Source organism: Cetorhinus maximus, chromosome 16 (assembly GCF_964194155.1).
Source record: "Cetorhinus maximus chromosome 16, sCetMax3.hap1.1, whole genome shotgun sequence".
In the NCBI taxonomy this organism is placed as follows: domain Eukaryota; kingdom Metazoa; phylum Chordata; class Chondrichthyes; order Lamniformes; family Cetorhinidae; genus Cetorhinus; species Cetorhinus maximus.
The window spans coordinates 17,219,633-17,246,375 of record NC_135894.1 but is presented as its reverse complement, the minus strand read 5'-3'; the positions used below and the strand labels follow the sequence as shown (position 1 = coordinate 17,246,375).

Sequence of the window (26,743 nt, the reverse complement as noted above, 5' to 3'; positions counted from 1 at the left end):
GATAACCAAAAGATGTCACAGACAAAAAGGTGTTGAAGGTGGTGATATTATCTAAAGGAGTGTGCTAATTAAGGGTAGAAAGCAGGACGAGCAAGGTACAGATAGCCCTAGTGGGATGGGATGGGGTGAAGGAATCGAAAAAGGCCAAAAGGTAGAGATAAAACAATGGATGGAAATACATTTAAGAATAATGGAAATAGGTGGGAAAAGAAAAATCTATATAAATTATTGGAAAAAAAGGTGGGGGGGGGGGAAATCGGAAAGGGGTGGGGATGGAGGACAGAGTTCATGATCTAAAATTGTTGAACTCAATATTCAGTCCGGAAGGCTGTAAATTGCCTAGTCGGAAGATGAGGTGCTGTTCCTCCAGTTTGCATTGAGCTTCACTGGAACAATGCAGCAAGCCAAGGACGGACATGTGGGCATGAGAGCAGGGTGGAGTGTTGAAATGGCAAGCGATAGGGAGGTCTGGGTAATGCTTGCGGACAGAACGAAGGTGTTCTGCAAAGCGGTCACCCAGTCGACGTTTGGTGTCTCCAATGTAGAGGAAACCGCATTGGGAGCGACGAATGCAGTAGACTAAGTTGAGGGAAGTACAGGTGAAATGCTGCTTCACTTGAAATGAGCGTTTGGGCCCTTGGACGGTGAAGAGAGGGGAAGTAAAGGGGCAGGTGTTGCATCTTCTGCGGTTGCATGGGAAGGTGCCGTGGGAGGGGATTGAGGTGTAGGGGTGATGGAGGAGTAGACCAGGGTGTCACGGAGGGAACGATCCCTATGGAATGCCGCCAGAGGGGGTGAAGGGAAGATGTGTTTGGCGCTCCCAATGTGGTTTCCTCTACATTGGAGAGACCAAACGCAGACTGGGTGTCCGCTTTGCAGAACACCTTCGTTCTGTCCGCAAGCATTACCCATTAGGTTACTAAACTGGAAATAGGTGGGTCTTGGTGATGGCATGGAAATGTGGTCAGATGCTGATCTTGGCATCAAATATGACACCAAGGTCACAAACAGTCTGGTTCAGGGTGAAGTGGATGGTTCAGGAACAGTTTGCGACAAAGACTAAAAGATTTAAGGTTCCTAATATTTAGTTGGAGGAAATTTCTGCTCATACAGTATTGGATGTCAGGCAAGCAGTCTGCCAATTTAGATATAGTGGAGGGGTCAAGAGAGGTGGTGGTGAGGTAGAGTTGGGTGTCAGTGTGTATGTGGAAACTGGAGGTTAGGAAATAATTGGACCAGGACACAGACAACGCTGTCCCAATTTTGTGATGGAATCTGCCATTTTCTTTTTTTTTAAAAAATGAATTATTTTAACAAAATAAATCTATGATGGAAACCGCTATAGTAAACTGGGCACTTTAAATACAACCACTTGCCAAAAGGCCCTGCTGCAGGCCAGAGATGGAAAGATATGTCCTCAACAACACTACAGGAACTCAACAAGGCTCCTTCGGCAGCACCTTCCAAAACCACAGCCACGACCATCTAGAAGGACGAGGGCAGCAGACACATGGGAACACCACCACCACCTGAAAGTTCCCCTCCATGCCACTCACCATCTCGACTTGGAAATATATCACTGTTCCTTCACTGCCGTTGGGTCAAAATCCTGGAACCCCCTTCCTAACAGCACTGTGGGGGCATCTACACCACATGGACTGCAACGGCTCAAGAAAGCTGCGCACCAGCACCTTCTCAAAGGCAATTAGGGATGGGCAATAAATGCTGGCCCAGCCAACGATTCCCACATCCCATGAATGAATAAAAAAAAACTTCTGAAGAGTCATGCGGACTCAAAACGTTAACTCTGTCTGTCTTTCTCTCCACAGATGCTGTCAGACATGCTGAGTTTTTACAGCATTTTTTGTTTTTGTTTCAGATTTCCAGCATCCACAGTATTTTGCTTTATATAAAAAAAACACCTGCTCAGTGACTAGTCAGAGAGACTCAACTCAATGTGGAGTGGCTTTCTTTCTTTTGTTTTCATCCTTGGTCAACCTTATCCTTTGGAGATAGAGTTTGAAACCACCTGCGGATGGACGATGTGCTGCCCTACTGACGAGAGGAAAACACAGTCTGGGAAGACTGCTAGGAAATACTAAGTTAGATAAATCACAAAAAAGTCATAGATTCTCATCCTACCTGTTGGCTAAGTTTTTTGAGGTAAGAAATGACGCTGTAGCTAAGACCATAATCCACACCTTCTGCAATCAGGTTAGGAGCTCCCATCATCCTCAGCGCCTTTTTCAAAGGCTGTTGATCAAACAAAATCATTACTAAAACATTAACCTATTAAATAAAAGTTAATGAATTTTCAGGGTATCATCAAAACACGGTCTATGGTGAATTTTCACTTGTCACAGTTACCTTCCTATACATTGCACAAACAGTTGTCCAAATAACCAAAAACATGAAGTTTGAACTGCCACATTTGAAAGGGGAAGACACTGAAATTTAGATAACCCAAAAAACACATACAGTAGATCCTAACAGTAGTCCAAATGTTGGGAACATCCAAAAACTGTTGTCGTTCTGAACATGTTGAATAGCTTTTTAAACATCATGACCAACTTGCCTTTGAATGTCATTTTTGAACAATTTATTCATTTGTTTGAGTGAAATTCGAAGTTCCTCGGCATAGCGGAGTTGGTGGTCTCCCTACCAGTGCTGAATGACTACAGCAGAGATAAGAACAGGGTGCTCAATACTTTTCTTACGCTAGTCTGGGAAACCACATGACAGAAGCACACAGTTAGAAATTTGTACACTTTGCACCTTAGAATGCCAGTCTACAGTAAATACTGGAGCCACCTGCAATTCTGCATGGATTAAGGCAATCTTAGCTTCCTAAATTTCAGGCACTACTTCTGGGAAGTCCAAAAGCAGGGAATACTACCCTGGAGCAGATCTGTCCTCACTACCCTTGGCTGGGTTGAAGAGCAGTGCATCCCAGACAATCTCAACACATATTGCTCTTAGTTTACTCCCGGAAGAGGCAGAAAGGGGAACCCCAAAACATCTAATAAAGTCAACGACAACCATTTGGAAAGAACTTTGCAATTCCTGGAAATCTGTCAGTGCCAGCTGGCCTTTTCCCCAGCTTAGGACAATGGAAGCTTCCAGATGCCTCTGGTTCTGATAGTTTTCGAACACAATATTACAAAGCATCATTAGACTAGGTTAACTTAACAGAAGGCAGATTATGCTTTCCCCAAAACTGAGTCCATCCCGATCCTTTCCAGTATTTGCAAACTCCAAATTAAAGATCGCCTCCAAAACTCAAGCTAAACAACCAACTATCTTCAGTTTGCTGACATGCTCTGATGGACAAATCACTATCCTCTCTACAACATTTGCTTCCAGGTCAACAGAAAATACAGTATTATTGCAGCTTGGATACAAGATCAAGGCCACTGAAAAAGGGAGGCAGTGGCAAAGTGGTATTGTCGATGGACTAGCAATCCGAAGTCCCAGGGTAATGTTCTGGGGACCCAAGTTAGAATCGCACTACGGCAGATGTGCAATTTGAATTCAATAAAAAAGTCCAGAATTAAAAGTCTAATGATGACCATGAAACCATTGTTGATTGTCATTAAAAACCCATCTGGTTCAATAATGCCCTTTAGGGAAGGAAATTCTGCTGTCCTTACCTGATCTGGCCTACACGTGACTCCAGCCCCACAGCAATGTGGTTGACTCTTAAATGCCCTCTGAAATGGCCTAGCAAGCCACTCAATTGTGTCAAACTGCCTAAAAGTCAATAAAAAGCAACAAAACCAGACCAGCCACCAGGCATCGACCAAGGCGCCAGAAAATGACAATGACCAATTCAGCCCTGTCAACCCTACAAAGTCCTCCTTACTAACATCTGGGGGCTTGTGCCAAAATTGGGAGGGCTGTCTATTAACCAGAAACTGAACTGGACTAGCCATATAAATACTGCGGCTACAAGAGCAGGTCAGAGGCTAAGAACCCTGTGGCGAGTAACTCACCTCCTGACCCCCCCAAAGCCTGTCCACTATCTACAAGACACAAGTCAGGAGTGTGATGGAATACTCTCCACTTGCCTGGATGAGTGCAACTCAAGCAGCTCAACACTACCCAGGACAAAGAGGCCTGCTTGATTGGCACCCCATCAACAAACATTCTCTTCCTCTGCCACCAATACAAAATGGCAGTAGTGTGTGCTATCTACAAGATGCACTGCAGAATCACACCAAGGCTCCTGTGAGAGCACCTTCCAAGCCAGCAACTGGTATCATCTAGATGGACAAGGGAAGCAGGCACATGGCAACACCACCACCTGGAAGTTCCCCTCCAAGACACTCACTATCCTGACTTGGAAATATATCACCATTCCTCCACTGTCACTGGGTCAAAATGCTGGAACAGTACCTAACAGCACTGTGGGTGTACCTATGCCACAGGGACTGCATAGGTTCAAGAAGGCAGCTCACCAGCACCTTCTCAAGAGCAATGAGGGATGGGCAATAAATGCTGGCCCAGCCAGCGACGCCCACATCCCATAAATGAATAAAAAAAGGAAAGGCAAGAAACAATGGGTAAAAGGTACAGAAGCGTAGCATCTACAACAAAGTGCAAAATAACATTGAGCTTGCCATACAGCATTCTGGGGGTGTAGGGGTTCAAACCAGCACACATTTTGATCCTGCATCCCTAATACAACCTTTTTGGGTAGAGATTCATCAAGCTGTAGTGTCCACTGCAGGCCTACTAATGCCTGTCATTCCTGGAAGTCCACAATAGCGACTTTTTTGGAGGTGGACGCTGAAGTCACAAACTCAAGTCCCTACTCCTGCCCCACAAAGGGCCTGAAACAAAGTCCATCACCACATTTCAAAGACCCTTGATACTGTCCCTCCAATCCAGGGGCCATCAACAAATCATCCCAAACCTCAATCATCAACTATCTGAATGTGTCCCTACTCCTCAAAACGTACACTCAAGTGTGCAATAAATGGTGCAGAAACTTGTTAAAAATATATGTACATTAAAAAAGGAATCTGCTTCCCTCTTCCTGGCCAACCTTAACACCCCCACCACATCATCATACTTGGTCTGTTGTAATAGATGCCGCCCACAAAATCCGCTTTTTTTTGCCCGTTGTTTACATTATTTTCAGCTTCCCGGATCTGGTGGATTGCTATAGGTTTGCTCAGAGCGGTGAATTTAGGTGGGCAACCTGTGGTCCATGGGCCGCAAGACATTTTGTTGACCTTTGCCCATGCACAGGGCTGCCAGATTCCGCTGGTTTCGATCAGTGTAGTTTTTTTCCTACCAATATTACTAAACTGATTGGCACATAAAGTGAGGTGCATGCTGATTGCACACAACATTGACTGCCAGAGCCGTGCGCTCCCTCTGCGTCCAAAGCTCTGCTACGGTTGAATCGGCAGGCCTCGCAAATTCTCATTCTGAGTCATGGCAAGTGCACATGCCTAATTTCAACCTTGTGGCCCACTGAGATGAAGGACTGCCACTCATGCGGCCCACTCACCAGCCTAGGTTGCCCATCACTGATTTAGACCATCGTGGGATCAAAAAAATTAGGAGCATACAACATATTTTAAGGGGTTTTTTTTTGAATGAGAACTTAGTCATCAGCAGGGGGAAAAAAAAAGTCAGAATTTCTTTCAAATGGTAATGGTTCCCCAATTTAAAACTGGGCAAGTTTCACTGATGATCGGTTCAGTTTTGTAAACTGGGACAGAAGAAAATATCCAATCTCTAACTTGACAGGCTTAAGAAAATGTTCAGTTTAGCAGATCCTTAGCATGGCGAGTTTCAGTTCTTCACCATTTTGATGCAAAGTATCCAGAAGTGAAATAAAAGTCTTGATTTACAAACTATCCATTGGCTTCTATTAGCATTCAGTAGCTTCTGTCTCCAAACACCTCAAAGCACTTCCATCTAAAATTAACTACTTTGAAGTGCTGTGGCTGAGACAAATGGAACAGCTATTTCACACAAACAAGCAAGATCCCACAAACAGCAATGAGATAAATCACCAGTTAACTTTTATCAGTACAGCTGAATGAAGGGCGAATGCTGCTCCGTCAACACTATCTCACGCTCCCTCTATGGCATCACAAATAGGAGTTACATCACATTAATGCAGCTTTGTGACATTGGTTTCAGTGCAACTGCTAATTGTAGCCAGTCTTCCCTGTGGTCACAAGCAAACTATAGCTGCTCTTGTATTGACAACACTGCAAAGTTGACTGTGTAGTATGGCATAGAAAGGGTCAACAAGGAACTGGGTTCTGTTCCACCCACACAGATGTAAAGGAACACATAACCCAAGTCTAGTGTGCAGTCTTGTACTGGACAGAGACATGTTTAGAAGCAAGCATGGAGACAGCTCCTAGCTTAGACCTTATACCAGGGGTGCACTCATTTATTTTCACCAGTTCAGTTGGCGTTCAATGCAGGCCCAGTTCTGCTCTTTCAAAGTGACCCTGTCCATTTCTGTTGCTGTTACTCTCCTGTAACACTGAGGATTGGCCTCAGGACCATTCTCTCCCTGGAGGATGAGAAAAGGAGGACACCAGGGCATATCGGTGGACCACCCCACCATGAAATCTACCATCTTTTTATTATTCATTCATGGGATGCGGGCGTCACTGGTGAGGCCAGCATTTATTGCCCATCTCTAATTGCCCTCGAGGTGGTCGTGGCAAGCCAAACTCCACCAGTTAAAGGTCACCACCAGCGGCAGTCACAGCCCACATTATTCATGCCTCTGGTGAACATGGCAGGAGGTTTTGGAAGTAGCAGTATTTCAGACTGAAACACCAGTCATTGTAAACAGCGTAGAATCGAGAAAAAGCAAACTCAGCCATTGCATTAAAACGGCGGGTGAGTTCAATGTTTCTGCATTCTTTCTAATAAAGACTAAATCAGAGTGTGCGTGTAGCCTGCAACTGATTTTGTCTGTGTGGCCCTTGATAAGAAAAAGGTTCCCCACCCTGCCTTATACTGTAAATGTGTATATAGTTACTAGCAGTTAATAAACACTTCCTGTTAATCTATACAAGACTCAACCTCTTCATGAGGCCTACTAAACTACACACATCTTGCAACAGACTGTAAGCTGCTTTCTTGATTAACTCCAAAAACAATGGCCTCAAAAGGATTGTTTACTACTGCACAGAAAGGTGAATGCTTTTTAGGCTGCAATGTTGCAACTCGCATCTGGCAGCAACACAGGTTCATGACCACATCCAGTTCCACAAGGAGTTGGCCCATTTTAAACAAGGGCTGGAAAAGGCAGCTCTTTTGTGCATTAGCTTGGGGAAGAGCATCTTGCAGTCAGCATCGCGGTGAAGCAGTCTGGGAAGTGTGTCCTGCAGTCAGCATCGCGGTGAAGCAGTCTGGGAAGAATGTCCTGCAGTCAGCATCGTGGTGAAGCAGTCTGGGAAGAATGTCCTGCGGTCAGCATCGCGGTGAAGCAGTCTGGGAAGAATGTCCTGCAGTCAGCATCGCGGTGAAGCAGTCTGGGAAGTGTGTCCTGCAGTCAGCATCGTGGTGAAGCAGCCTGGGAAGTGTCCTGCAGTCAGCATCTCAGTAAAGCAGTCTGGGAAGAGTATCCTGCAGTCAGTTCTTGTTGAAAATAACAAGAGTGGCATCACAAGACATTGCGAAAGAGCGGCGGAGAGATGAGAACCAGCACGAATGCGAGGGAAATTCAAAAAATGATGTCAGCACAAAGGTGAGAGCTGATTGGTGAGTAGTAGTGGGTAAGTGTTTTTCTCCAGTTTAAAATAGATTAAACTAAGGAAACGTAAGGGTTCTAGTTTTTATTTAAAGTACATAAATAATTTAACTTTTTGTACTGTATTTAACTTAAAGTAAGGTTTTTTTTCAACTAGTGGCATGGCAGGGCAGCTCAGTACCTTATTATGTACCACCTGCAACATGTAGGAAGCCCTAGACGCTGCTTGCACTGTGGCCGACCACGTGTGCAGGAAGTGCCACCAGCTGCAGCTACTTGAGCTCCGAGTTTTGGAGCTTGAGCGGCAGCTGGAGGCACTGAGGTGCATCTGCGAGGTTGAGAGTTTCGTGGATAGCACATTTTTAGACGTGGTCACCCCACAGCTTACGGAAGTGCAGACAGAGGGGGGATAGGTGACCATCAATCAGAAGAAAGGTGTCAGGCAGGTAGTCAGGAAATCCCCAGGGTGCATCTTGCTCGAGAACTGTTTCTATGCGTTGAAAAACGGTGAGAGTGACAGTTCCTCTGGGGAGTGCAGCTATGCTCATGGCACTGTGAGTGGCTGAGCTGCACAGGGGAGGGGGAAAGGGGAACAGCAATAGTGGTAGGAGACTCGATAGTAAGGGGAGCAGATAGGCCTTTCTGCGGCCATAGACGTGACTCCAGGATGGTATGTTGCCTCCCTGGTGCCAGGATCAAGGGTGTCACTGAACGGCTGCAGGGCATTCTAAAGGGGGAGGGCAAGCAGAAATTGTGATACATATTGGTACCAACGACATAGGTAGAAAGAGGGATGAGGTCCTGCAAGCAGAATTTAGGGAGCTAGGAAACAGGTTAAAAAACAGGACCTCAAAGGTAGTAATCTCTGGATTACTTCCGGTGCCACGCGCTAGTGAGTATAGAAATAGAAGGTTAGTCCAGATGAATGCGTGGCTGGAGAGATGGTGCAGGAGGGAAGGCTTTAGATTTCTGGGACATGGGGCCATTTCTGGGGGCGGTGGGACCTGTACAAGGCGGACGGGTTGCACCTGAACCGGAATGGGACCATCATCCTTGTGGGGAGGTTTGCTAGTGCTGTTGGGGAGGGTTTAAACTAACTTGGCAGGGGGATGGGATCCTGAGAGGAGGTTCAGCAGGGGGAGATGCACAGCCAAAATTAGAAGAGAAAGCAAGCAAGTCTGGAAGGCATAGAAATTATAGGCCAGTTAAGGCACAACAGAGCTTGGCAAGGTTGGATGGTATTTATTTTAATGCAAGGAGTCTGACGAATAAGGCAGATGAGTTGAGAGCACAAATTAGCACATAGAAGTATGATGTCAATGCTGTTACAGAGACATGGTTGAGAGGGGGGCAGAATTGGCAGCTCAATATTCCAGGATATAGGGTCTTCAGGCAAGATAAGGAAGGAGGTAGAAGAGGAGGGGTATCGCAATATTGATCAAGGAATCAATTACAGCAGTAAGGAGGGATGACATCTTAGATGGCTCCTCAAATGAAGCCATATGGGTAGAACAGAAGAACAAAAAAGGAGCAATCACATTGCTGGGAGTGTACTATAGGCCCCCAAACAGTCAGAGAGAAATAGAAGAGCAAATTTCAGAGAATTGTAAAAATAATAGGGTAGTGATAGTGGGGGATTTCAACTTCCCCAACATTAACTGGGTTAGTCATAGTGTGATAGGTTTAGAGGGAGCGAAATTCTTAAAATGCATCCAGGAGAGCTTTTTAAGCCTGTATGTAGAAGGTCCTACAAGAGAGGGGGTGGCCCTGGACTTAATTTTGGGGAATGTAGCCAGCCAGTGGTAGAGGTATCAGTGGGGCAGCATTTTGCAGATAGCGATCATAACCCTGTTAGATTCAAGGTTGTTCTGGAAAAGGAGAAGGGTGGGCCAGAAATCAGAGTCCTAAATTGGGGAAAGACCAATTTTAATAAGATCAGATATGATTTGGCCAGAATGGACTGGGAGCAGCTATTTTTAGGTAAATCTGTGTCAGGACAGTGGGACTCATTCAAGAAGGAAATAGGGAGAGTACAGGGCCAACATATTCCAGTAAAGACCAAGAGTAGGACCAACAAATCCACGGAACCTTGGACGTCGAGGGATATACAGGATTAAATAAAGAGAAAAGGGGAGGCTTATGGCAGATACCGAGGGCTCAAAACAGCCGAAGCCCTAGAGGAGTATAGAATGTGTAGGGGGGAAACTTAAAAAGGAAATTAGGAGAGCACAAAGGGGGCATGAAAAAACATTGGCAGGTAAAATAAAGGAAAATTCAAAGTTATTTTGCAAGTATATTGAATAAGAGGATAACTAGGGAAAGAGTAGAGCCCATTAAGGGCTGTAGTGGTAACTTCTGTGTGGAGCCGAAGACGTAGATAGGGTTCTAAATTAATACTTTGTGTCGGTGTTCACAAGTGAGAGGGACGACGTGGGTATGGAAATCAGGCAGAAGGACTGTGATAAAATTAAAGAAATTAGCATAGAAAGGGAGGAGGTTCTAAGTGGTCTGGCAGGCTTAAAAGTAGATAAATCTCCAGGCCTGAATGAAATGTATCCCAGGCTGTTGAGTGAGGCAAGGCGGGGAGATAGCAGGGGCACTGGCAATAATTTTCAATACCTCTCTGGCCACAGGAGAGGTGCCAGAGGACTGGAGGACAACCAATGTGGTACCGTTAATCAAGAAGGGAGGAAGGGATAAACCAGGGAACTACAGGCCAGTCAGTCTAACCTCAGTGGTGGGGAAACTATTGGAAGCAATTCTGGGAGACAGAATTAATCTACACTTGGAGAAGGAGGGGTTAATCAAGGACAGTCAGCATGGTTTTGTTAAGGGGAGGTCATGTTTGACCAATTTGATTGAATTTTTCAGAGGTGACCAAGTGTGTAGATGAGGGCAATGCATTTGACGTAGTCTACTTGGACTTCAGCAAGGCTTTTGATAAGGCCCCGCATGGGAGACTGATAACAAAGGTAAAAGCCCATGGGATCCAAGGCAATTTGGCAAATAGGATCCAGAATTGGCTGAGTGGCAGGAAGGAGAGGGTGTTGGTCGAGGGGTGTTTTTGTGACTGGATGCCTGTGTCCAGTGGGGTTCCACAGGGATCGGTGTTGGGTCTCTAGCCGTTTGTGGTATATATAAACGATTTAGACTTGAACGTAGGAGGGTCGACCAGTAAGTTCGTGGATGACACGAAAATTGGTGGGGTGTCAAATAGTGAGGAGGATAGCCTTAGATTACAGGAGGATATAGACGGGCTGGTCAGATGGGCTGATCAGTGGCAAATGGAATTTAATCTGGATAAGTGTGAGGTGATGCACTGGGGCAGGACAAACAAGGCACGGGAATACACGATGAATGGTAGGGCCCTGGGAAGTACCGAGGATCAGAGGGACCTTGGTGTGCATGTCCACCGGTCCCTTAAGGTAGCGGGACAGGTAATAAGGTGGTTAAGAAGGTATGTGGGATACTTGCCTTGATTAGATGAGGCAAAGAATATAAGAGCAGGGAGATGTATAAAACGCTGGTTAGGCCACAACTAAAGTATTGCGTGCAGCTCTGGAATCCACATTATAGGAAGGATGTGATTGCACTACAGAGAGTGCAGAGGAGATTTACCAGGATGTTGCCTGGGCTGGAGAGTTTTAGTTATGAGGAGAGATTGGATAGACTGGGGTTATTTTCCCTTAAGCACAGGAGATTGCGGGGGCACATGATTGAGGTGTATAAAAATTATGAAGGGCATAGATAGGGTAGACAGGAAGGAACTTTTCTCCTTGGTGGAGGGATCAATAGCCAGGGGGCATAGATTTAAGATAAGGGGCAGGTGGTTTAGAGGGGATGTGAGGAAGAATTTTTTCACCCAGAGGGTGGTGGGAATCTGGAACTCACTGCCTGAAAGAGTGGTAGAGGCAGAAACCCTCATAACATTTAAGGAGTATTTGGATGTGCACTTGTGATGCCGTGGCATACAAGGCTATGGGCCTAGTGCTGGAAAATGGGATTAGAATAGTTGGGTACTTGTTTGTCAGACGCAGACTTGGGCCGAAGGGCCTTTATCTGTGCTGTGGGCCTCTGTGACTCTATGACAGGCAATAGGGATTTGAAATCAAATAGCTTTGATACAGGTTAGAGGTATTTGTGAATCCAAAGTACTAGAAAGAAATTCTTGCTGGAACAATGGCCAAACGCAGAATGCAGAGTTTCACACCCAGTTTTTTTCTTTTTTGAGGTTAAGAAAGGTTTCACTGATGTGCAGTTCAATTATCTCGGTTATAGAAGATCTTTTCTTTCACTGTTCAATAACTTCCTGTGAATTAGTGACCGCTTGCAAGAAGAAAAATAAGTGGGGAAAGTAGCCACTTGAAAGAAATTCAACTATTCAAATCTGTGGATGGGCTGAAATGCTTTTTTAAAACCATTGTTCTCTGGTTCCAGAGGACTGTCAATCAGCATACACACAGGTTTTTCAACATTTACAAGGCAATGGGAGTTTTCTGATCTTTTACACAAATACTTGCAAAACTTGTGAATGGAATTTTAGAACCAAAAAAGTGAAATGAGGATTTTTATAATCTTGAGGCTGCAGCATTAAAAGTATCATAAAAGATCCTTTTGACTCATGAAATATAGTAGTGAGATAAATCGTTTCAGTGTCAGAAGGTTGTGCATGCACATCCCACTCCAAAGACTTGACTACAAAATCTAGCTGACACTTTAGAGCGGTATTAAGGAAATGCTGCACTGTCAAAGGTCCAGTTAAACCGAGGCCCCATCTGCCCTTGTGGGTGGGCATTAAAGATCTCATGGTGGCACTATTTGAGGAACAGCAGGAGAGTTTTCCCTGGTGTCCTGGCCGATATTTGTTACTTAAACATAACATTATCTAGTCCACTATCAGATTGCTGCTTGTGGGAGCTTGCTGTGCGCGAAGTGTTTCCTACACCACAACAGTGGCTGCATTTCAAAAGTACTTCATTATGGTTCAACCACTTTTAAGCTAAGTATTGCTGATACCAGATTGCAACATGTTTTTTGCCACAGAATACTATGACTGGTTTTTCCGCTGCACTCCTCCTTCCACAACCCCACCTCACCTAGATTCCCAAATCTTAATTGGGCCAAAATTGATGGATAACAGCAAACAGAGAATGCTATTGGTGGAAGAGGAAAAATAAGATCCAGGGTTCCATTCAGCATGCTGTGCTCCTACCACTGCCAGCCTCTACAATAGCATTAGTATTAGCTAATTACCAGAGTACTCTCTATTACATTTCTAGAGTATTCTGTCTTTTTAGTCACTTGTACAACTGTAAGAAATTTAGAAACAATTTTAACATCAACTTAGTATCAACTCAATGCCCAGACTTTTTGTGAACTACACCACTCAAAGAGCTGGGACAATTTTAAAAATATACCAGGTTTTTTGTCAATAACTGTCTCATGGGAGCTGTGATTTACACGCACTTCATGACATACAAGCATCAGGAAATTATATTTCCTAAAATTCTAATCTTCACACTATCACATATTACATTCAGTCAAAACCATAATCTTCTGGCTAGTTATCACCAGCATCAAGGGCTTAAGTACTCAAAAATAACATGAGCATTTCTCACTCTAGCATGCAATGATTCAGCCACTTCAAATTTAAATAAATATATTTTATTCAATTGTGTTGGGGGATAAAAGCAAGTGATGACATATTGTTTACAAATCCAGTTAATCCTCTGGTTGACACTGATAGTTTTACACTCGGCATCTAACTGTAGTTTACATCAAAAATAATAAGATCACCTTTGTGATTTACTTTGGAAAAGTGTCCAGTATACATTTAATTCTGAGTTAGTATTGGACTAATGAGACTAACCTCCAAGCATACAACACTCAAAATTTCACAATGCAATAAACTACTCTAAAACAGGGCACAAAACAGAAGTAAATTAGCCATCCAATCACACAAATGTCAACACAAATAGCAACAGATCTAAACCAGGAACCCTCTCAGCATTAGCAAGAGAAACATTTAAAATTAGTTCAATATAATTTCTGTGCACTGGAGCAATCAGCATTTAATTCAGAAACAGTAACAGGTCACCTTCACCTAATCAGGAAAGCTATATTTACAGCCAAGCCAGTCATTAAGAATATGTAATATAAACAAAGTGCTTGAGGCACAGATCAGGCAACATCCAATTAAGAAAACATGAATCAATTAACATCATGGGTATAAATCCTTCCTCAGAATGGAGGGATATTACAGATAAACAGCATTTAACAAGAAACAGGACAAGGGGAAAGGGGAGAAAATAGAGGCACAGCTTCGAATGACCTGTAAAGTGCTTTGGTAGGGATCAGCAAATAGTTGAAGGGCAAAAGTGATATATGCACAGATAAAAGGAAGCATGAGAAAAATTAGGAAGTTTAAAACACGAGTAAGTCCCTGTTTTAAGCTGCCCCATTTACACCGAATCACTTAAATGTCGATCATTTGATGGCACCTGTACTCATTTAGTTTTAAGGCCACTTCGCGCCGGTCTGATGTGAGGCCGCATGATCCAATCAGTGCCATTTTAGAGTTGCCTCACTCCTCCCTGATCCACCAGCTTGCACCAGAGGCCACTCCCTGACCCGCCTATTCACTGCTGACTCTCTAGTTCGCGGCCTCGACCGTTCCCTGACCCACTGGCTCAAGACTTACCTCCGGCAAGCTGAAGCTGCTCCTCCTGCCTGCTGCCACTCACCTCCAGAGCCCTCATTCACAGCGAGGATTCAGGAGAGGGGAGTGGTGAGCAAATGTGTCGGGGAGCAGGAGGATCAGCAAGAGAAAAGACCAGGGAGCGGCAGAGGCCTCAAGACTGAAGGGTTGACGGTGAGGGAAAGGCAGAGGCCACAAACCGCTTAGTCATAGCTGAGGGAGGGGAGGGTGTTGTCAGGGAGAGGTGAAGGGGAGGTTCAGAAAGCAGGATCGGCACCGAGCAGGAGTTAGTGGGAAGTTACAATATTTCTTTAAAAATAAATTAAACTTAAATATAAAAGAATTTCAATTTACAGGGTTTTATTTCTGAAGAGAAAGGTCCTGTAGAACCTAATTACAGCTTTTACATTGGTTTAAATGGGAAAATCTGATTCCCTTAACTTTGTTTCACTTAAAGTTGCACTTTTCAGGAATGCAACTATAACTTTAAGTGAGGGCTTATGTAATCTGAAACATTATCTGTTCTTGTCACTGATGCAGACTGGTCAGCTAAGTGGCGTTAGCATTTTCTGGTACGCTGTGGTTCCCAACATTTGCTGCTCTTTGGCCTTTGATTACAAACGTTACGACATCAACACAGCAAAGCAAACTTTAAACCGGAATATATAATCTGCATTTTGCATCGATCAGTTTCACTGAAAATTGCCAAAGCAAAGAATTTCTTCATAATGGTGAACGCAATATGGTAGAAATTACAATGTTTGATTCACAGTCCACTAGATCATATTCTAATCAGCAGATACAAAATGCAGGTCATGTAGTATATTTCCTGATTACTGCAGTTCTCTGAAATCATCTTATTCAAAGAGCTCAGCTAGTATTTCAAAGTTCCCAAAACTCTGACAGTGCTAGTCCCTTTTTGATGGGTCAGAAAAGTCAAATCAGTAACAGATGTCAACAGTTACCCTACTGAGGGGACTGAATTTCAAGTGTACTGACCAACATAAGGGTGTGTGAAATGCTGGATGGGTCTCAACTGCTGATCTGAGCTTCATACATACATAGTTATTTACTTATATTACAGAGTGAACCTGAACGGAATTACCTAATGAATGTTATGCACAATTTTAAGAGAAAGTAAAGAAAATTGCTTGAAGACAACTAGAACAGTAAGACAGCAAACCAAAAATGTATGTGCACACAAAGAAAACTGAAGCAAAAGTGTAGAGCAGAGAAACAGTAAATGCTTTCATATTTCATTTATTTTCTCTCTCCAGATGCCTCTCAGAAAAGTCTCCATCTCAAGTCTTCAATGATTCCCTGTAGTGACATTTGAAACAATAAAAGCGGCAGAAATAATAGTAAAGCAGAAAGGTACATCTTTGGGTTACTGTGTCTCTCAAGCAATACTTTAAAAAGTGAGCCTTGGCTATGTATTGAAGGAGTATTCTCATTTTGTGGCATCTCATGGAATAAACAGAAACCGCTCTTCAGTTTATTCCAACTAGCAATTTATGACGTGATGCACCTGATCTAACTGATCTTTAGAAGGCAGCACAATAGCATTACATTTTACCTCAACTGTTAAACTTATTTAATAATAATTGAGCAAGCAAATGATGTAGTAATATTTTTAAGGTAGATAAACTAAACTAACTCCTCCAAGAACAGTTTATAACTGCTGTGATAATCCATGATCACAATAACGTATCAAAGTTCCTTTTCTTCCTGACCATTCATGCAAGTTATCTCTCTTTGAAAACCTTAGGCAGACTCCCCAACCCAAATTGAACAGGACAGGCTTAATAAATAAATACTTTCAACAAGTAACAAAGAGCAAACAGACTTAAAACAACTTCCATTCAAAAACATCAAACATTTCTGAACAAATTCTACAAACTGAACGGCATGGCTCGATTCTGCTCTCTGCCATTAGCTCAGACAACCCAATCCGGTAACAATTATATCGAGTTATGTTAAGCTATGATTTGAGAGTGAAGCTAATGTTCAATCCCTTAACAGTATGAATAACAGAGACAGAGAATGAAGGAAGCCAATACAATGCTAAATTTTAAGACACATTTTGTTTGTCCTACTACTTCATAGCATGGCATGAAAGAACTATAATGGACAGTTAAAAACCCACAATCACTGACCACTGTGCATCAACATTCAATGACAAAAGCAGTGGCCTACCACAACTGAAGGTACAAGCTTTCTTCCCCTCTCCCACTGACAAGATGAAGTACAATTAGAAGATACCAGACTTTTAAAACATCATTCTTTTAACTGTGTGTAGTGTTAATTGACTGTAGGCAAATATTACATTAAAGATCACAATTTACAAAAATGCAAATTATCAAATTAGCATACCCCAATATAATAGGGAGGCATCGTCTTCAAGTAATTTTCAAATGCCTGCCGCCATTTCATTACTGGCTTCAACTTATGCACTTTGAACAAATCATCTGCAAAACAAAAATCAAACAATGAGATAGTCAAAGTCAATCAAAAAATTCCCTGTTGTGCAACTTGATCTGCATTGTTAAAAAGAAAATAAGGGTTATTCTCTATATGGTGAAGCAGACAGATCCCCAATTTCCAGCCAGCTTATTTTTTTTAGATCCTACACTTTTGCCATCAGGAAGGCAGCAGAAGATCTTTTGAGTGCCAGAGCAGGAACTGAATTGCAGGGAATAATTTCAAACCTGCATCAACCCAACCAACGGCATTAGAGGTTAGAATCCCACTGCACTCTCCAATTTATTGTAGGTGGGCTGATTTTGAATCCCAGGTTCTGAAGCTGTTTAATGCTACATTTGAGTGTACATGGAGCAGAAATTCACATTTCAATTTTTAAAAGTACTTGGGGACTGGGGACCAAGGTCCTTTGACTTCTGGGCCTTGGGTTTAAAATAAAGTAAAAGTGGTAGGATGAATACTACCTTTTTTTCTGGCTCTAAGGACCCATGAAATTAGTTTGGGCCGTCTCTCTCTAGTTCCGAATGTATCTGGATCCACATCACACGCCTCTTGTATATTTAGATTAGATTCTGGCATCCGTTCTCCGCATCTACACAACTAGATCTGGCTTCCTTTATCATGGCAGTAGGAAAATCTAGTCCCCTGGAAACCAATCTAACCAAGCATCAGTATAGTAGTATCACCAAGAATGGTTGGTTTTGCATTTGGGGGATGCTCTTCCAAAATTTGGTACAAAAGGCATTTCATTGTGCTAGAACAGAAGGAGCCCTATTCTGTGGTTGGCCACACTATACCAAACCTATGAGAGAATCCAAGAACCCCTGAAATGCAAAAGTACTCCATCCTCCTCCTTGAATATTTCACCCCATAATGTGCACAAAAATAAGCCAAAAGTCAGTCACCGGAAAATCACAAAATTAGACGATTTGTGGGTCAGAGCGAATTAGCAATAGTGTTGATTTAAAATCAAAATTGAGAAACTTAATTTTTTTTAAAATTAACTACAATGGAGTTAAGCATGCACTTCACTAAACTTTCCCTTTGTTAAGGCATCAATTGATTGAAGACTTTTTAAATATACAGCAGGGTCACTTGGTATCATTTAACATGACAACACTTAGGCTTCCTAGGGTAATCTGGTACTCAAAGGCCACTAAAAACATCAATGGAGTTAATACACTCCATGGAAGCAGTTTTATTTGTTTTGGCTCAGTGTTCTAGAATACTGAATGTGTAGTAATTAGCTAAAGACCATGTAAAAGCCCCTCTACATTTTACCCAGGTCGCAGGACACAACCCAAAACCATTCAGATGCAGCACTCACTTATCAAGCCAGTCGGCTCTGAATTCCATGTATGCTGGTTTAAAAAATGGAAACCTATCATGCCAGTTATGTTTATGATGCACAGAGTGGGCTGGCTTGAGAATCTGCTGCTATGCTCATATTTTGCAGCAGTATACCCACATTACAATGTTGTTTCCCACTATAATGCAAACATGCTGAATATAATCATGCCATTGGAACAGGAATAGGCTATATAGCTCCTCAAGCTGGTTTGCTATTCAATGAGATCATGGCTGATCTGTGGCCTAACTCCATATTGGCCTTTGCCCAATATCCCTTAGTACTGATGGATAACTAAATTCCATCAATCTCAAGATTTACAATTGATCTAGCATCAACTGAAGTTTGCAGGAGAGCTCCAAACATTTTTATATTTAGGTGCGTTTCCTAATTTCATTCCTAAAAGGTCTGGCTTTAATTTTTATAGACTATGCCCTTCATCCAAAACTCCCCGGCTAGTAAAAATAGTTTCCCTCTATCTACCCTATCAGTTCCCCTTCATATCTCAAAAATTTTTACCGAAGCACCCCTCCTTCAAAATTGCAGGGAATGCAATCCTAGTCTGTGTAATCTTGCTTCTTAACTTAATCCTCAGAGTCCAGGTATCTTTCTGGTAAATCTACATGACATCCCTCCAAGACCAATATATCCTTCCTGGGGTGTGGAGCCTAGAACTGCTTGCAGTACTTCAGCTGTGGTCTAACTAGGGCCTTGTGTAGCTGAAGCATGACTTCTGCCCTCTTGTATTTTACTCCTCCAGATATAAAGGCCAGCATTCCATTAGCCTTTTTGATTATTTTCTCTAACTGTTTATGACACTAATGATCTACATACCTATACCAAATCTCGTTGTACCGCCACTGTTTTTACTTTTTCACCATAAGTACCCTGTTCTATCCCTTTTAGATCCAAAGTGCGTGACCTCACATTTTACTACACTGACATCCATTTGCCATACTTTTGGCCATTCATCTAACCTATTGATATTTCTTGGTAAGGTTATGCTTGAAATGCTGATAGGCTGCAAGAGCAGGCCAACATAGTGGTGGCAAATGGCAAGATGCTGAAAGTGCGTCTTTGCTGCTCTTGCCAATAAACACCACAAACCCTTTTCTCCAATCAACCACTCTTTAGCAAGGCAAGAATATCTGAAATCAGTTCACTGAAAAATAACTCCTACTTTGCATGGCCACAATCAGCACGGACAAACTTTATGATGGTAACATTAAAATAAATTTTGAAGGACAGTGTGGAGAGAGCTGCACCCACAAGACAAAAATAATACAGGGATTGGGAACCTTCTTTTCAAAAACCTATATAGTCATATGAAGGAGCTCAGGATCTTACAAGCAGATCATAGATAGGGCCATTCGTTTGAGGGAAAAAGCCATTCTCGTTACATAGGAATATACGATTTTGGGATCGTATTCTTCAATTTATACATAGACATGCAGGACTTTTAAAAAGTTGAAGTGCATATATGCCACAATAAAGAAGCTTGGGAGTGAGATCAGAATATGTGCAATACTGTACCAATCCTCAACAGCGTTCCAAAATATTGATTTTAAAAGTGTTTAGTTTAAATGAACATTACAAGATGGGGTAGAATTTTAAGTGGTGCATCTATATGATACAACTCCAAATCTTCTCCCCATTCCACTCAATTCCTCACAGCAGAGTCATCCAAAACTCATACAGTATATTTTCAAAAAGATAAAACAAATGCCAGATTGCTTTGTGTGAGTACCTGAATTTGCAAGGTAGGTGCTTATAAGAGACAAAAGGAAAACTAAAGAAATCAAGTAACAAAAATGTAGCTATTAACTAAGATTTAAAAATTCCATGTTAAAAAAATAAGGCAACCAGTTTGAAACTGAGATGTTCAGTGTGGTATGATATATTCCATTGCTATGACTGTAAATATAATGATATTATTTGCTCGTTGTCAATGCAGGCAATTCTGTTCATGGTGGTCATTCTACAATTTCTTTGGGAAGGAAGACGGGGTAAACAAGAGGAAGTAGTAGTCACATGATAAAAATTCTTCAACTGAATGCAGTTTAGGAGTACTTCTGTGCTCAGTAACTCAGACCTGAGGAAATGTGGTTAATATTGATATTTTCCACTTAACACCATCAGCAATGACAACCTGCATTTATATAGCATGGTAAAACATCCCAAAGCAGGTCACAGGAGTGTCAGGCAGAAACTGACATTGAGCCAATGAAGGAGACACTAGAATGGGTGACAAAATGCTTTGTCAAAGAGCTACATTTGAAGAAGCATCTTGAGGGAAGAAGGGAGATTTAGTAAGGGAATTCCAGAGCTTAGTTCTCAAAATGGCTGCAATGGTGAGACGAAGGAAGTGGGAATTTACCGGAGGCCACATATATAAGGGCTGTAGAGCTGGAGGAGGTCACAGAGATATGGAGAGATCATGAAGCGGTTTGAACACAAGAATGAGGATTTTAAAATCAAGGCATTACTGAACCATAACCCAATGTAGACCAGTAAGCACAGAGGTGATGGGTGAACAGAACTTCCACGTTAAAATCATTATTAAGCAAAAATATTATCAAATCAGTATTAAACATTGCTCTTTCAACCAAGTACTCCATTTGCTCCTTTAGATGATGTCACACAAGCTCAATCTTGCATAAAGAGATATGCAATGAAATGCAGTCCACTTGTTGATGCACTATCATCTCAGTAAGTTTAGCATATGTTATTATTGGTCTAAAATATAACCCATTAATAAATCATACTAATTAAATTAAAATGTTACTACATGAAGAAATCCAAATAAACTGGGGGGGGAAGCAATTGCACGAGAAAATGTAACATAATACCCGAGTTCAGCAAAAGTTACCTACCCATGAAACAATGCAACAGCAATGGCGGGCCTTGGTGTCGACCAATGAACCATGTTTTCTGACTGTCAGAGGAAGTCGAGAGAGAGGCTTATTGGTCAGGCCCAGTTGGTGCTGATTGCATTTCTCCGGACATGTAAAAACACACACACATATACCATCATTAGATTCATGTACAACAAACAAATGTAACATACAGCAATACCAAGGCTGAGAAGCAGAGACTTTTTTTTCTATAACTTGTACAAAAATTAAGCTTTAAAACAATGTAACACCAATAATTTTGTTCTGCCAATTTCCATGTCAAACACAGCGTGCACTCCTTATATTAAGAAACCATCAACATTAGATTAATAGCCTGAAAAAAAGCTACTTTTGGGGCTACAATTAGTACACTACTGGAAATCGGCCATACTGCAATCATATTTTGAGGGCAAAAGATTAATTATGTTGCAGTGTCAGTTCAGAAAGCTGGAGGATATTTAATTGTAAATTTATATATGATCCTGGCCCCATCTCATCTACAATGTTAAAAATTTCACCACTGTAGGAGTTTCGGATTTTCTTTGAAACAAACAAGAGAAAGCTCCCTCATCCATGACGTCTACTTTGAAAATTCATACGAGAGCTTCTTGCCTGATAGTGTTCTCCTTGCTTCTGTCACAATGCCAAGAACAGTATGAAATATGTGGGGCTAAGTCTAATTTGGGCAGAAGAACAGCTGCAGTCTGGTCAACCCATCTTATCTATCTTTCAAGCAGTAGGCCTCTGCCAGTGCCACCAAAGGCACTTCTTAAATGATAACTAATGTTCTGCAACTTGCAGTGAGCAATGAAACATCACTGCCAGGACATTTTAGATCCACAGTAGCCATATCATTTGCATTTCTTAGGATATCTGTGCCTGGTTTATGATGCTTTTGAATATATTGCTAGGAAGAACACAAGAACCATGCAATGCAATATCATCCTTTCTTTCCATCCATATGGGAAGGATTTTGATTCCTTGGTGAAAAGCAGGAATTCAATGTTCAGGTAACTTGAGCATCAAACAAACCACTGTCACCCTCAAAAACCATCTTAAAATTTGAATCAAAATTTTCCAGTTTCCAAAACACACTCATTCCAGCTGTTATGCAATATTGTAAATACAAACGTTTGTTTTAAAATATTACTTTTTAATTTGAATTAATCAACTAACTTGAGTATTCGCCCACTTTTTTGAATGCTATACCATAGAATCTTTACTAAATGTGCAATCAGTACTCGATTATCATAAAAAAAATACCCTAGGAATGACAGTCCATCAGTGCACTATACATTGGCAGAAATTGTCCTTCAACACATGATGACCCAATGTAGCTGAGCTTAACCCGAAAAGCAAGAGGCAGAGAATAATATTTTACTTCCAGGCCAATTGTGAAACATACACAAACAGAGGAATCCTGACTGCACCTCCGAGAGAGTGTTTACAATGATGGATACTGGCACAACACTGATCAATTTAACCTATCGATAGGTTCACTCCTGCCAACAGAAAAAGGTCAGCAAGGCAAATACCTGTCACCTTTCATTTTAACGTGCAATGCTTTCAGATTTCAATTGCATTACTGAATGCTCACTCAACTGTGACCTAGCGATCACACAACTCACAGGACAATTCAATGCTTCTTTGCAGGATTATGATCTGCAGTTGGTCTTAACATATGACTTGCAACAGAAGCAACAGTTGTATGATTCTATTTCAAAAGGTATTCCTTTGAAATCACAAAACTAGCCTGTTACAAATTTGAAAGGGACAAATGGCATTTTCTGCCTTAATAGAACCTTTGGCTTAATTGCACAGACACTGCAGAAGTTATTTCAATTCAAATAACTTCTTAGCTATTAATTCTCATTTGCATTCATAGGATAGATAGATTTGGTGACAATTATTCATAGCAAAATTATAAATTTGAAACATTTTACCTCTTGTAACAAAAATGAAGAAGAAACCAGGTAACGCAGGCACTTTTATTGTTAACCTCAAAACCTAGTCTTCCATTAGAATCCTTGTAAAATATCATACTTACCTAAAAGTGGAAGCAGTACAGGATAGTTGTAAGGCATCACAAAAAGGTTAACACAATTCAAAGCTGTACTAGCTTTTAGGTAACCAAAAGGATGACCCAGGTCACTATACTTCCCACTGTTGTTCACATACACCTGGAATGACAATTTGATGGGTTAGAACTTGTTATGCAGAAAGTCTGAACTCAGGTTTGGAACTTAATTGCCTAGATAGCTACTAACTGATATTTTCGTTCAATTAAAAAGAAGCTACATATCTCAGGCCAAGGTTAGAGCAGGGAACATTCAATGTTAAAAAACTAGTTAAAAATTAATTAGGAAAAAAAAGTTTATCGAAAGAGAACAATTTCTCACACACCTGCTTTTGCCTTAAATTTTCTCTTTCACTAATTGCACCACATTTCTCACCCCATATTGATCTCCACCTAAACCTTTCACTTGCCATTGGCAGTCACAGTGACTTTGCCTCAGGCAAAGTCATCAAACCAAAACAAAGAGCTTAAAAAATTAGATTACCGAACATTCATCTGATTAACACCATAGAAAGGCTGAATATGGCAACAGGTTTAGGTCATTCAGTCTTTGGGCCAGTTACTATTCAATTAGATTATGACTAATCTGTTCCTCAACTCCAGTTTCCCAGCTTTGCTGCATATCTCAATATCCTAACCCAACGACAATCTCTTGATCACAGTTTGGAAAATTTCAATCAATCCCTCATCACCTACAGCCTAGAAAGTTCCAAATTTCCAGACCCAAGATCTGTATAACTGAAATGTAACTTCCTCACCTTTGAATTCCAACCTCCTTCAGATAAAGGTCAACATCACAGCCCTTTGTACTTTTCCATCAGAACAACAGAATTTTACAGCACAGGAGGCCATTCAACCATCATGTCTCTTTCAAAGGGCTAGCCCAGATAGTCCCCCACTCATTTCCCACAGCAGTGCAAAATTTTCTCTTTAAACATGTATCCAATTTCCTTTTGGAAGTTATTTGTTTTCTCCACCTTTTTAGTGATTTATATGTATGGCCACGAATTATCCTGGTTCTTCCACACCAGTTACTCTTTCACAATTAAGAAAATATTCCGATTTGTTTTTCTCAGATTCAAAGTGAAAGACCTCACAATTTCCCACACTGAACTCCACTCACTTTTTCTATCTACATCACTTTGTAGCTTACTTCTCTCATTCATAACTTACTGCACCCCCTAACTTAGAGTCACCTGCCAACTTGGATAAACAACTTGCTATTCCTCCATCAGGATAATTACTATATGTAGTTAAAAGTTAATGCCCCAGTACAGATACCTAGGGAACACTACTTGTTATTTCCTGTCAATCAGAAAATGTTCAAGTACTGACCCATATCACAAGGCTACCTCCAAGTCTGTACACTCTTATTTTTGATAATATATTGTGCAGAGCCTTATCAAATGCCTTCTTGAAGTCCACGTAAAGAACATTCATAGACACTCCCCTATCTACTATGTTAGTGACCTCCACAAAATATTGAACTAGATTAGTCAGGCGTGACAATAGAAAATATTTGAGAATTTCACTGCCTTTGCTACTTAAACTGTTCTGTTTCTCTAGTGTGAAAAATAAAGTCTCCCATTATAATTAGATTGTTTTTGCCATGTGTCCCTGATTGCCAACATTTATACATCTGCACTGATCAGCAGAATTTGAGATTCTATTATAACCAAAACAATTAGAATTGATTCAGTTAATGCTGTTAATTCTGATTTTACCGGGAAAGTCAGATTTTTAGTATTAAGACTTAACTATAAATGATGAATAGAGTAAGTTTACTTGGAGAATTGCCCATCTGATGTTCAGCACTAAATGCATGAAGCAGCCATTGTAGTATGCTTACAACTCTTGCTGCACTTGAGATTTCTTTCTGAAGCATAGTTTAATTCTTCTTCTCAGGAGAGGCAACGAGACAAGGCTGACATGAGAAATTTTTTTTAAAATGGGAACTCCAAATATCTGGCGAGAGGAAGAACCAAGGGGCTTACTGGGAATAGGTTGTGTACGTGGAGGTGTAAGGAATAAGGGAAATGAAATCTAATGGAACATTACTCTACATTCAACTAGCAAAAATTACTCACGCTATAGAAATACAAAAAATAAGGAGTGTGGAACACTGACTTATTATTGAGGTCATCTTAAGATCGTCCTGCTTTGTAACAGTTACGTCAAAACTCATGCAGCCATTTTAGGCATATTGCCCAAAGTAAAGAAGAGCACAAACAGAAGGAGCTTTTCATACAGAAAGTAACAGGTGCATTACACTCGACTTAACGCTTTTTAATGAGAAAACCTTTAATAGCCCATTACTAAACAAGGTCTCAGTATAGGAATAAATTGAAACTTCCTTCTCAAACAAATTCAACATGGATCGATAAGGATTCAGTATGCAAGGTTTCTGCAAATCTTGACAAGGTTGAAATTCTAAATGCTTAACTTTGGGTTATCTGAACTTTCTTGTAAATTATGACATTTTCCCTTCCTGCCAGCTGGATGGTCCAACATGGCATTATTCTGTGCAACTTCAATGTCATTCCTGAGTAAACACATACTCGCAGTGCCAAACCTCCTACAGTTTGGTCTAAGTTGGCAATTGTAGCCAATGTAACCTGCAAATCAACTGTTGTGGAAATTAAAATAAATTCGCCTTGGGGTGCAAGAGAGGCAGCCTTCCAAGGTTATTAACAACAGCTTGGGCTTTACTCTGCATTTGGTTGCTCTACGTTTGGAGAGACTGTAGTTGTGATTTATATGGAATGCCCAAAAAAGGAAAATTTAGATTCAAGGGCAGGATTAACAGGCAAGGTCAACTGCATGCATGCTCACTGCAACAGAAACCCACATGCTGTTAAAATTTAGCAACCACGTTGCCCAAGAGAGTAAATATTAAGGCACAAAAGCCCAAATTGCTAAAAATTACACGTTTAATGTTATCTAATCATCAAAACAATACTTTTAGAAAGCATCAAAATTTTAATGGAAAGGATTCTACCAGGCCTCCCCATTTCAATCCACTTAAACATTGTATCACTAATTGGATGGAGCATGAAATACAGCAGTGCACCAAAACTTTTGGACAAAAGAAAAGTTAACCATCAGCTTGAGCTCAGTTTCCAAGAACCACCTTTGCCCTTACCCAATGAATGGAACATGGTTTTCACAAGAGTTTGGAGTCAATAGGTCAGGTAATAATCAAAGTTCACTAGAGGCCTGAGCTATCTCTCTCTTTTAGAGATTTATAGCTTGAGGGACACAACTCAGTATCAAGCATGGGGCAAGTCAAGGATGCACCCTCCATGAATTACGACAGCTGGTACTGGGATTGAACCAGTGCCATTGGCATCATTCTGCCAAATGAGCTAACCCCCACAGAATCATAACTGAAACATGAACTAGCAGCCAGTCATGATAAGAACAATGAAACTCAGACTGCAAAAAGAAGTCATCAGACTGACCATGCCACAGTTTTGGAAACATGCATGCATGATTATGGACTGCACTGCTA

General features: G+C 41.4%; 1 protein-coding gene across 5 annotated transcripts in view; it reads right to left on the bottom strand.

Moving 5' to 3' along the window:
- Positions 1 to 26,743, bottom strand: part of LOC144691381 (integrator complex subunit 6-like) — a 107,442-nt gene that overhangs the window by 34,988 nt on the left and 45,711 nt on the right. The window contains exons 9-11 of one of the 5 annotated variants that reach the window (XM_078559424.1): positions 23,203 to 23,335; positions 16,806 to 16,900; positions 2,143 to 2,253 (exon numbers count right to left, since the gene is read on the bottom strand). In XM_078559424.1, coding sequence (XP_078415550.1) covers positions 2,143 to 2,253; positions 16,806 to 16,900; positions 23,203 to 23,335 — 339 coding nt within the window. Of the gene's footprint in view, positions 1 to 2,142; positions 2,254 to 16,805; positions 16,901 to 21,134; positions 21,258 to 23,202; positions 23,336 to 26,743 lie in introns of those variants that run through there. The other 4 variants (XR_013579118.1, XR_013579119.1, XR_013579120.1 and 1 more) reach the window with 4 other exon arrangements.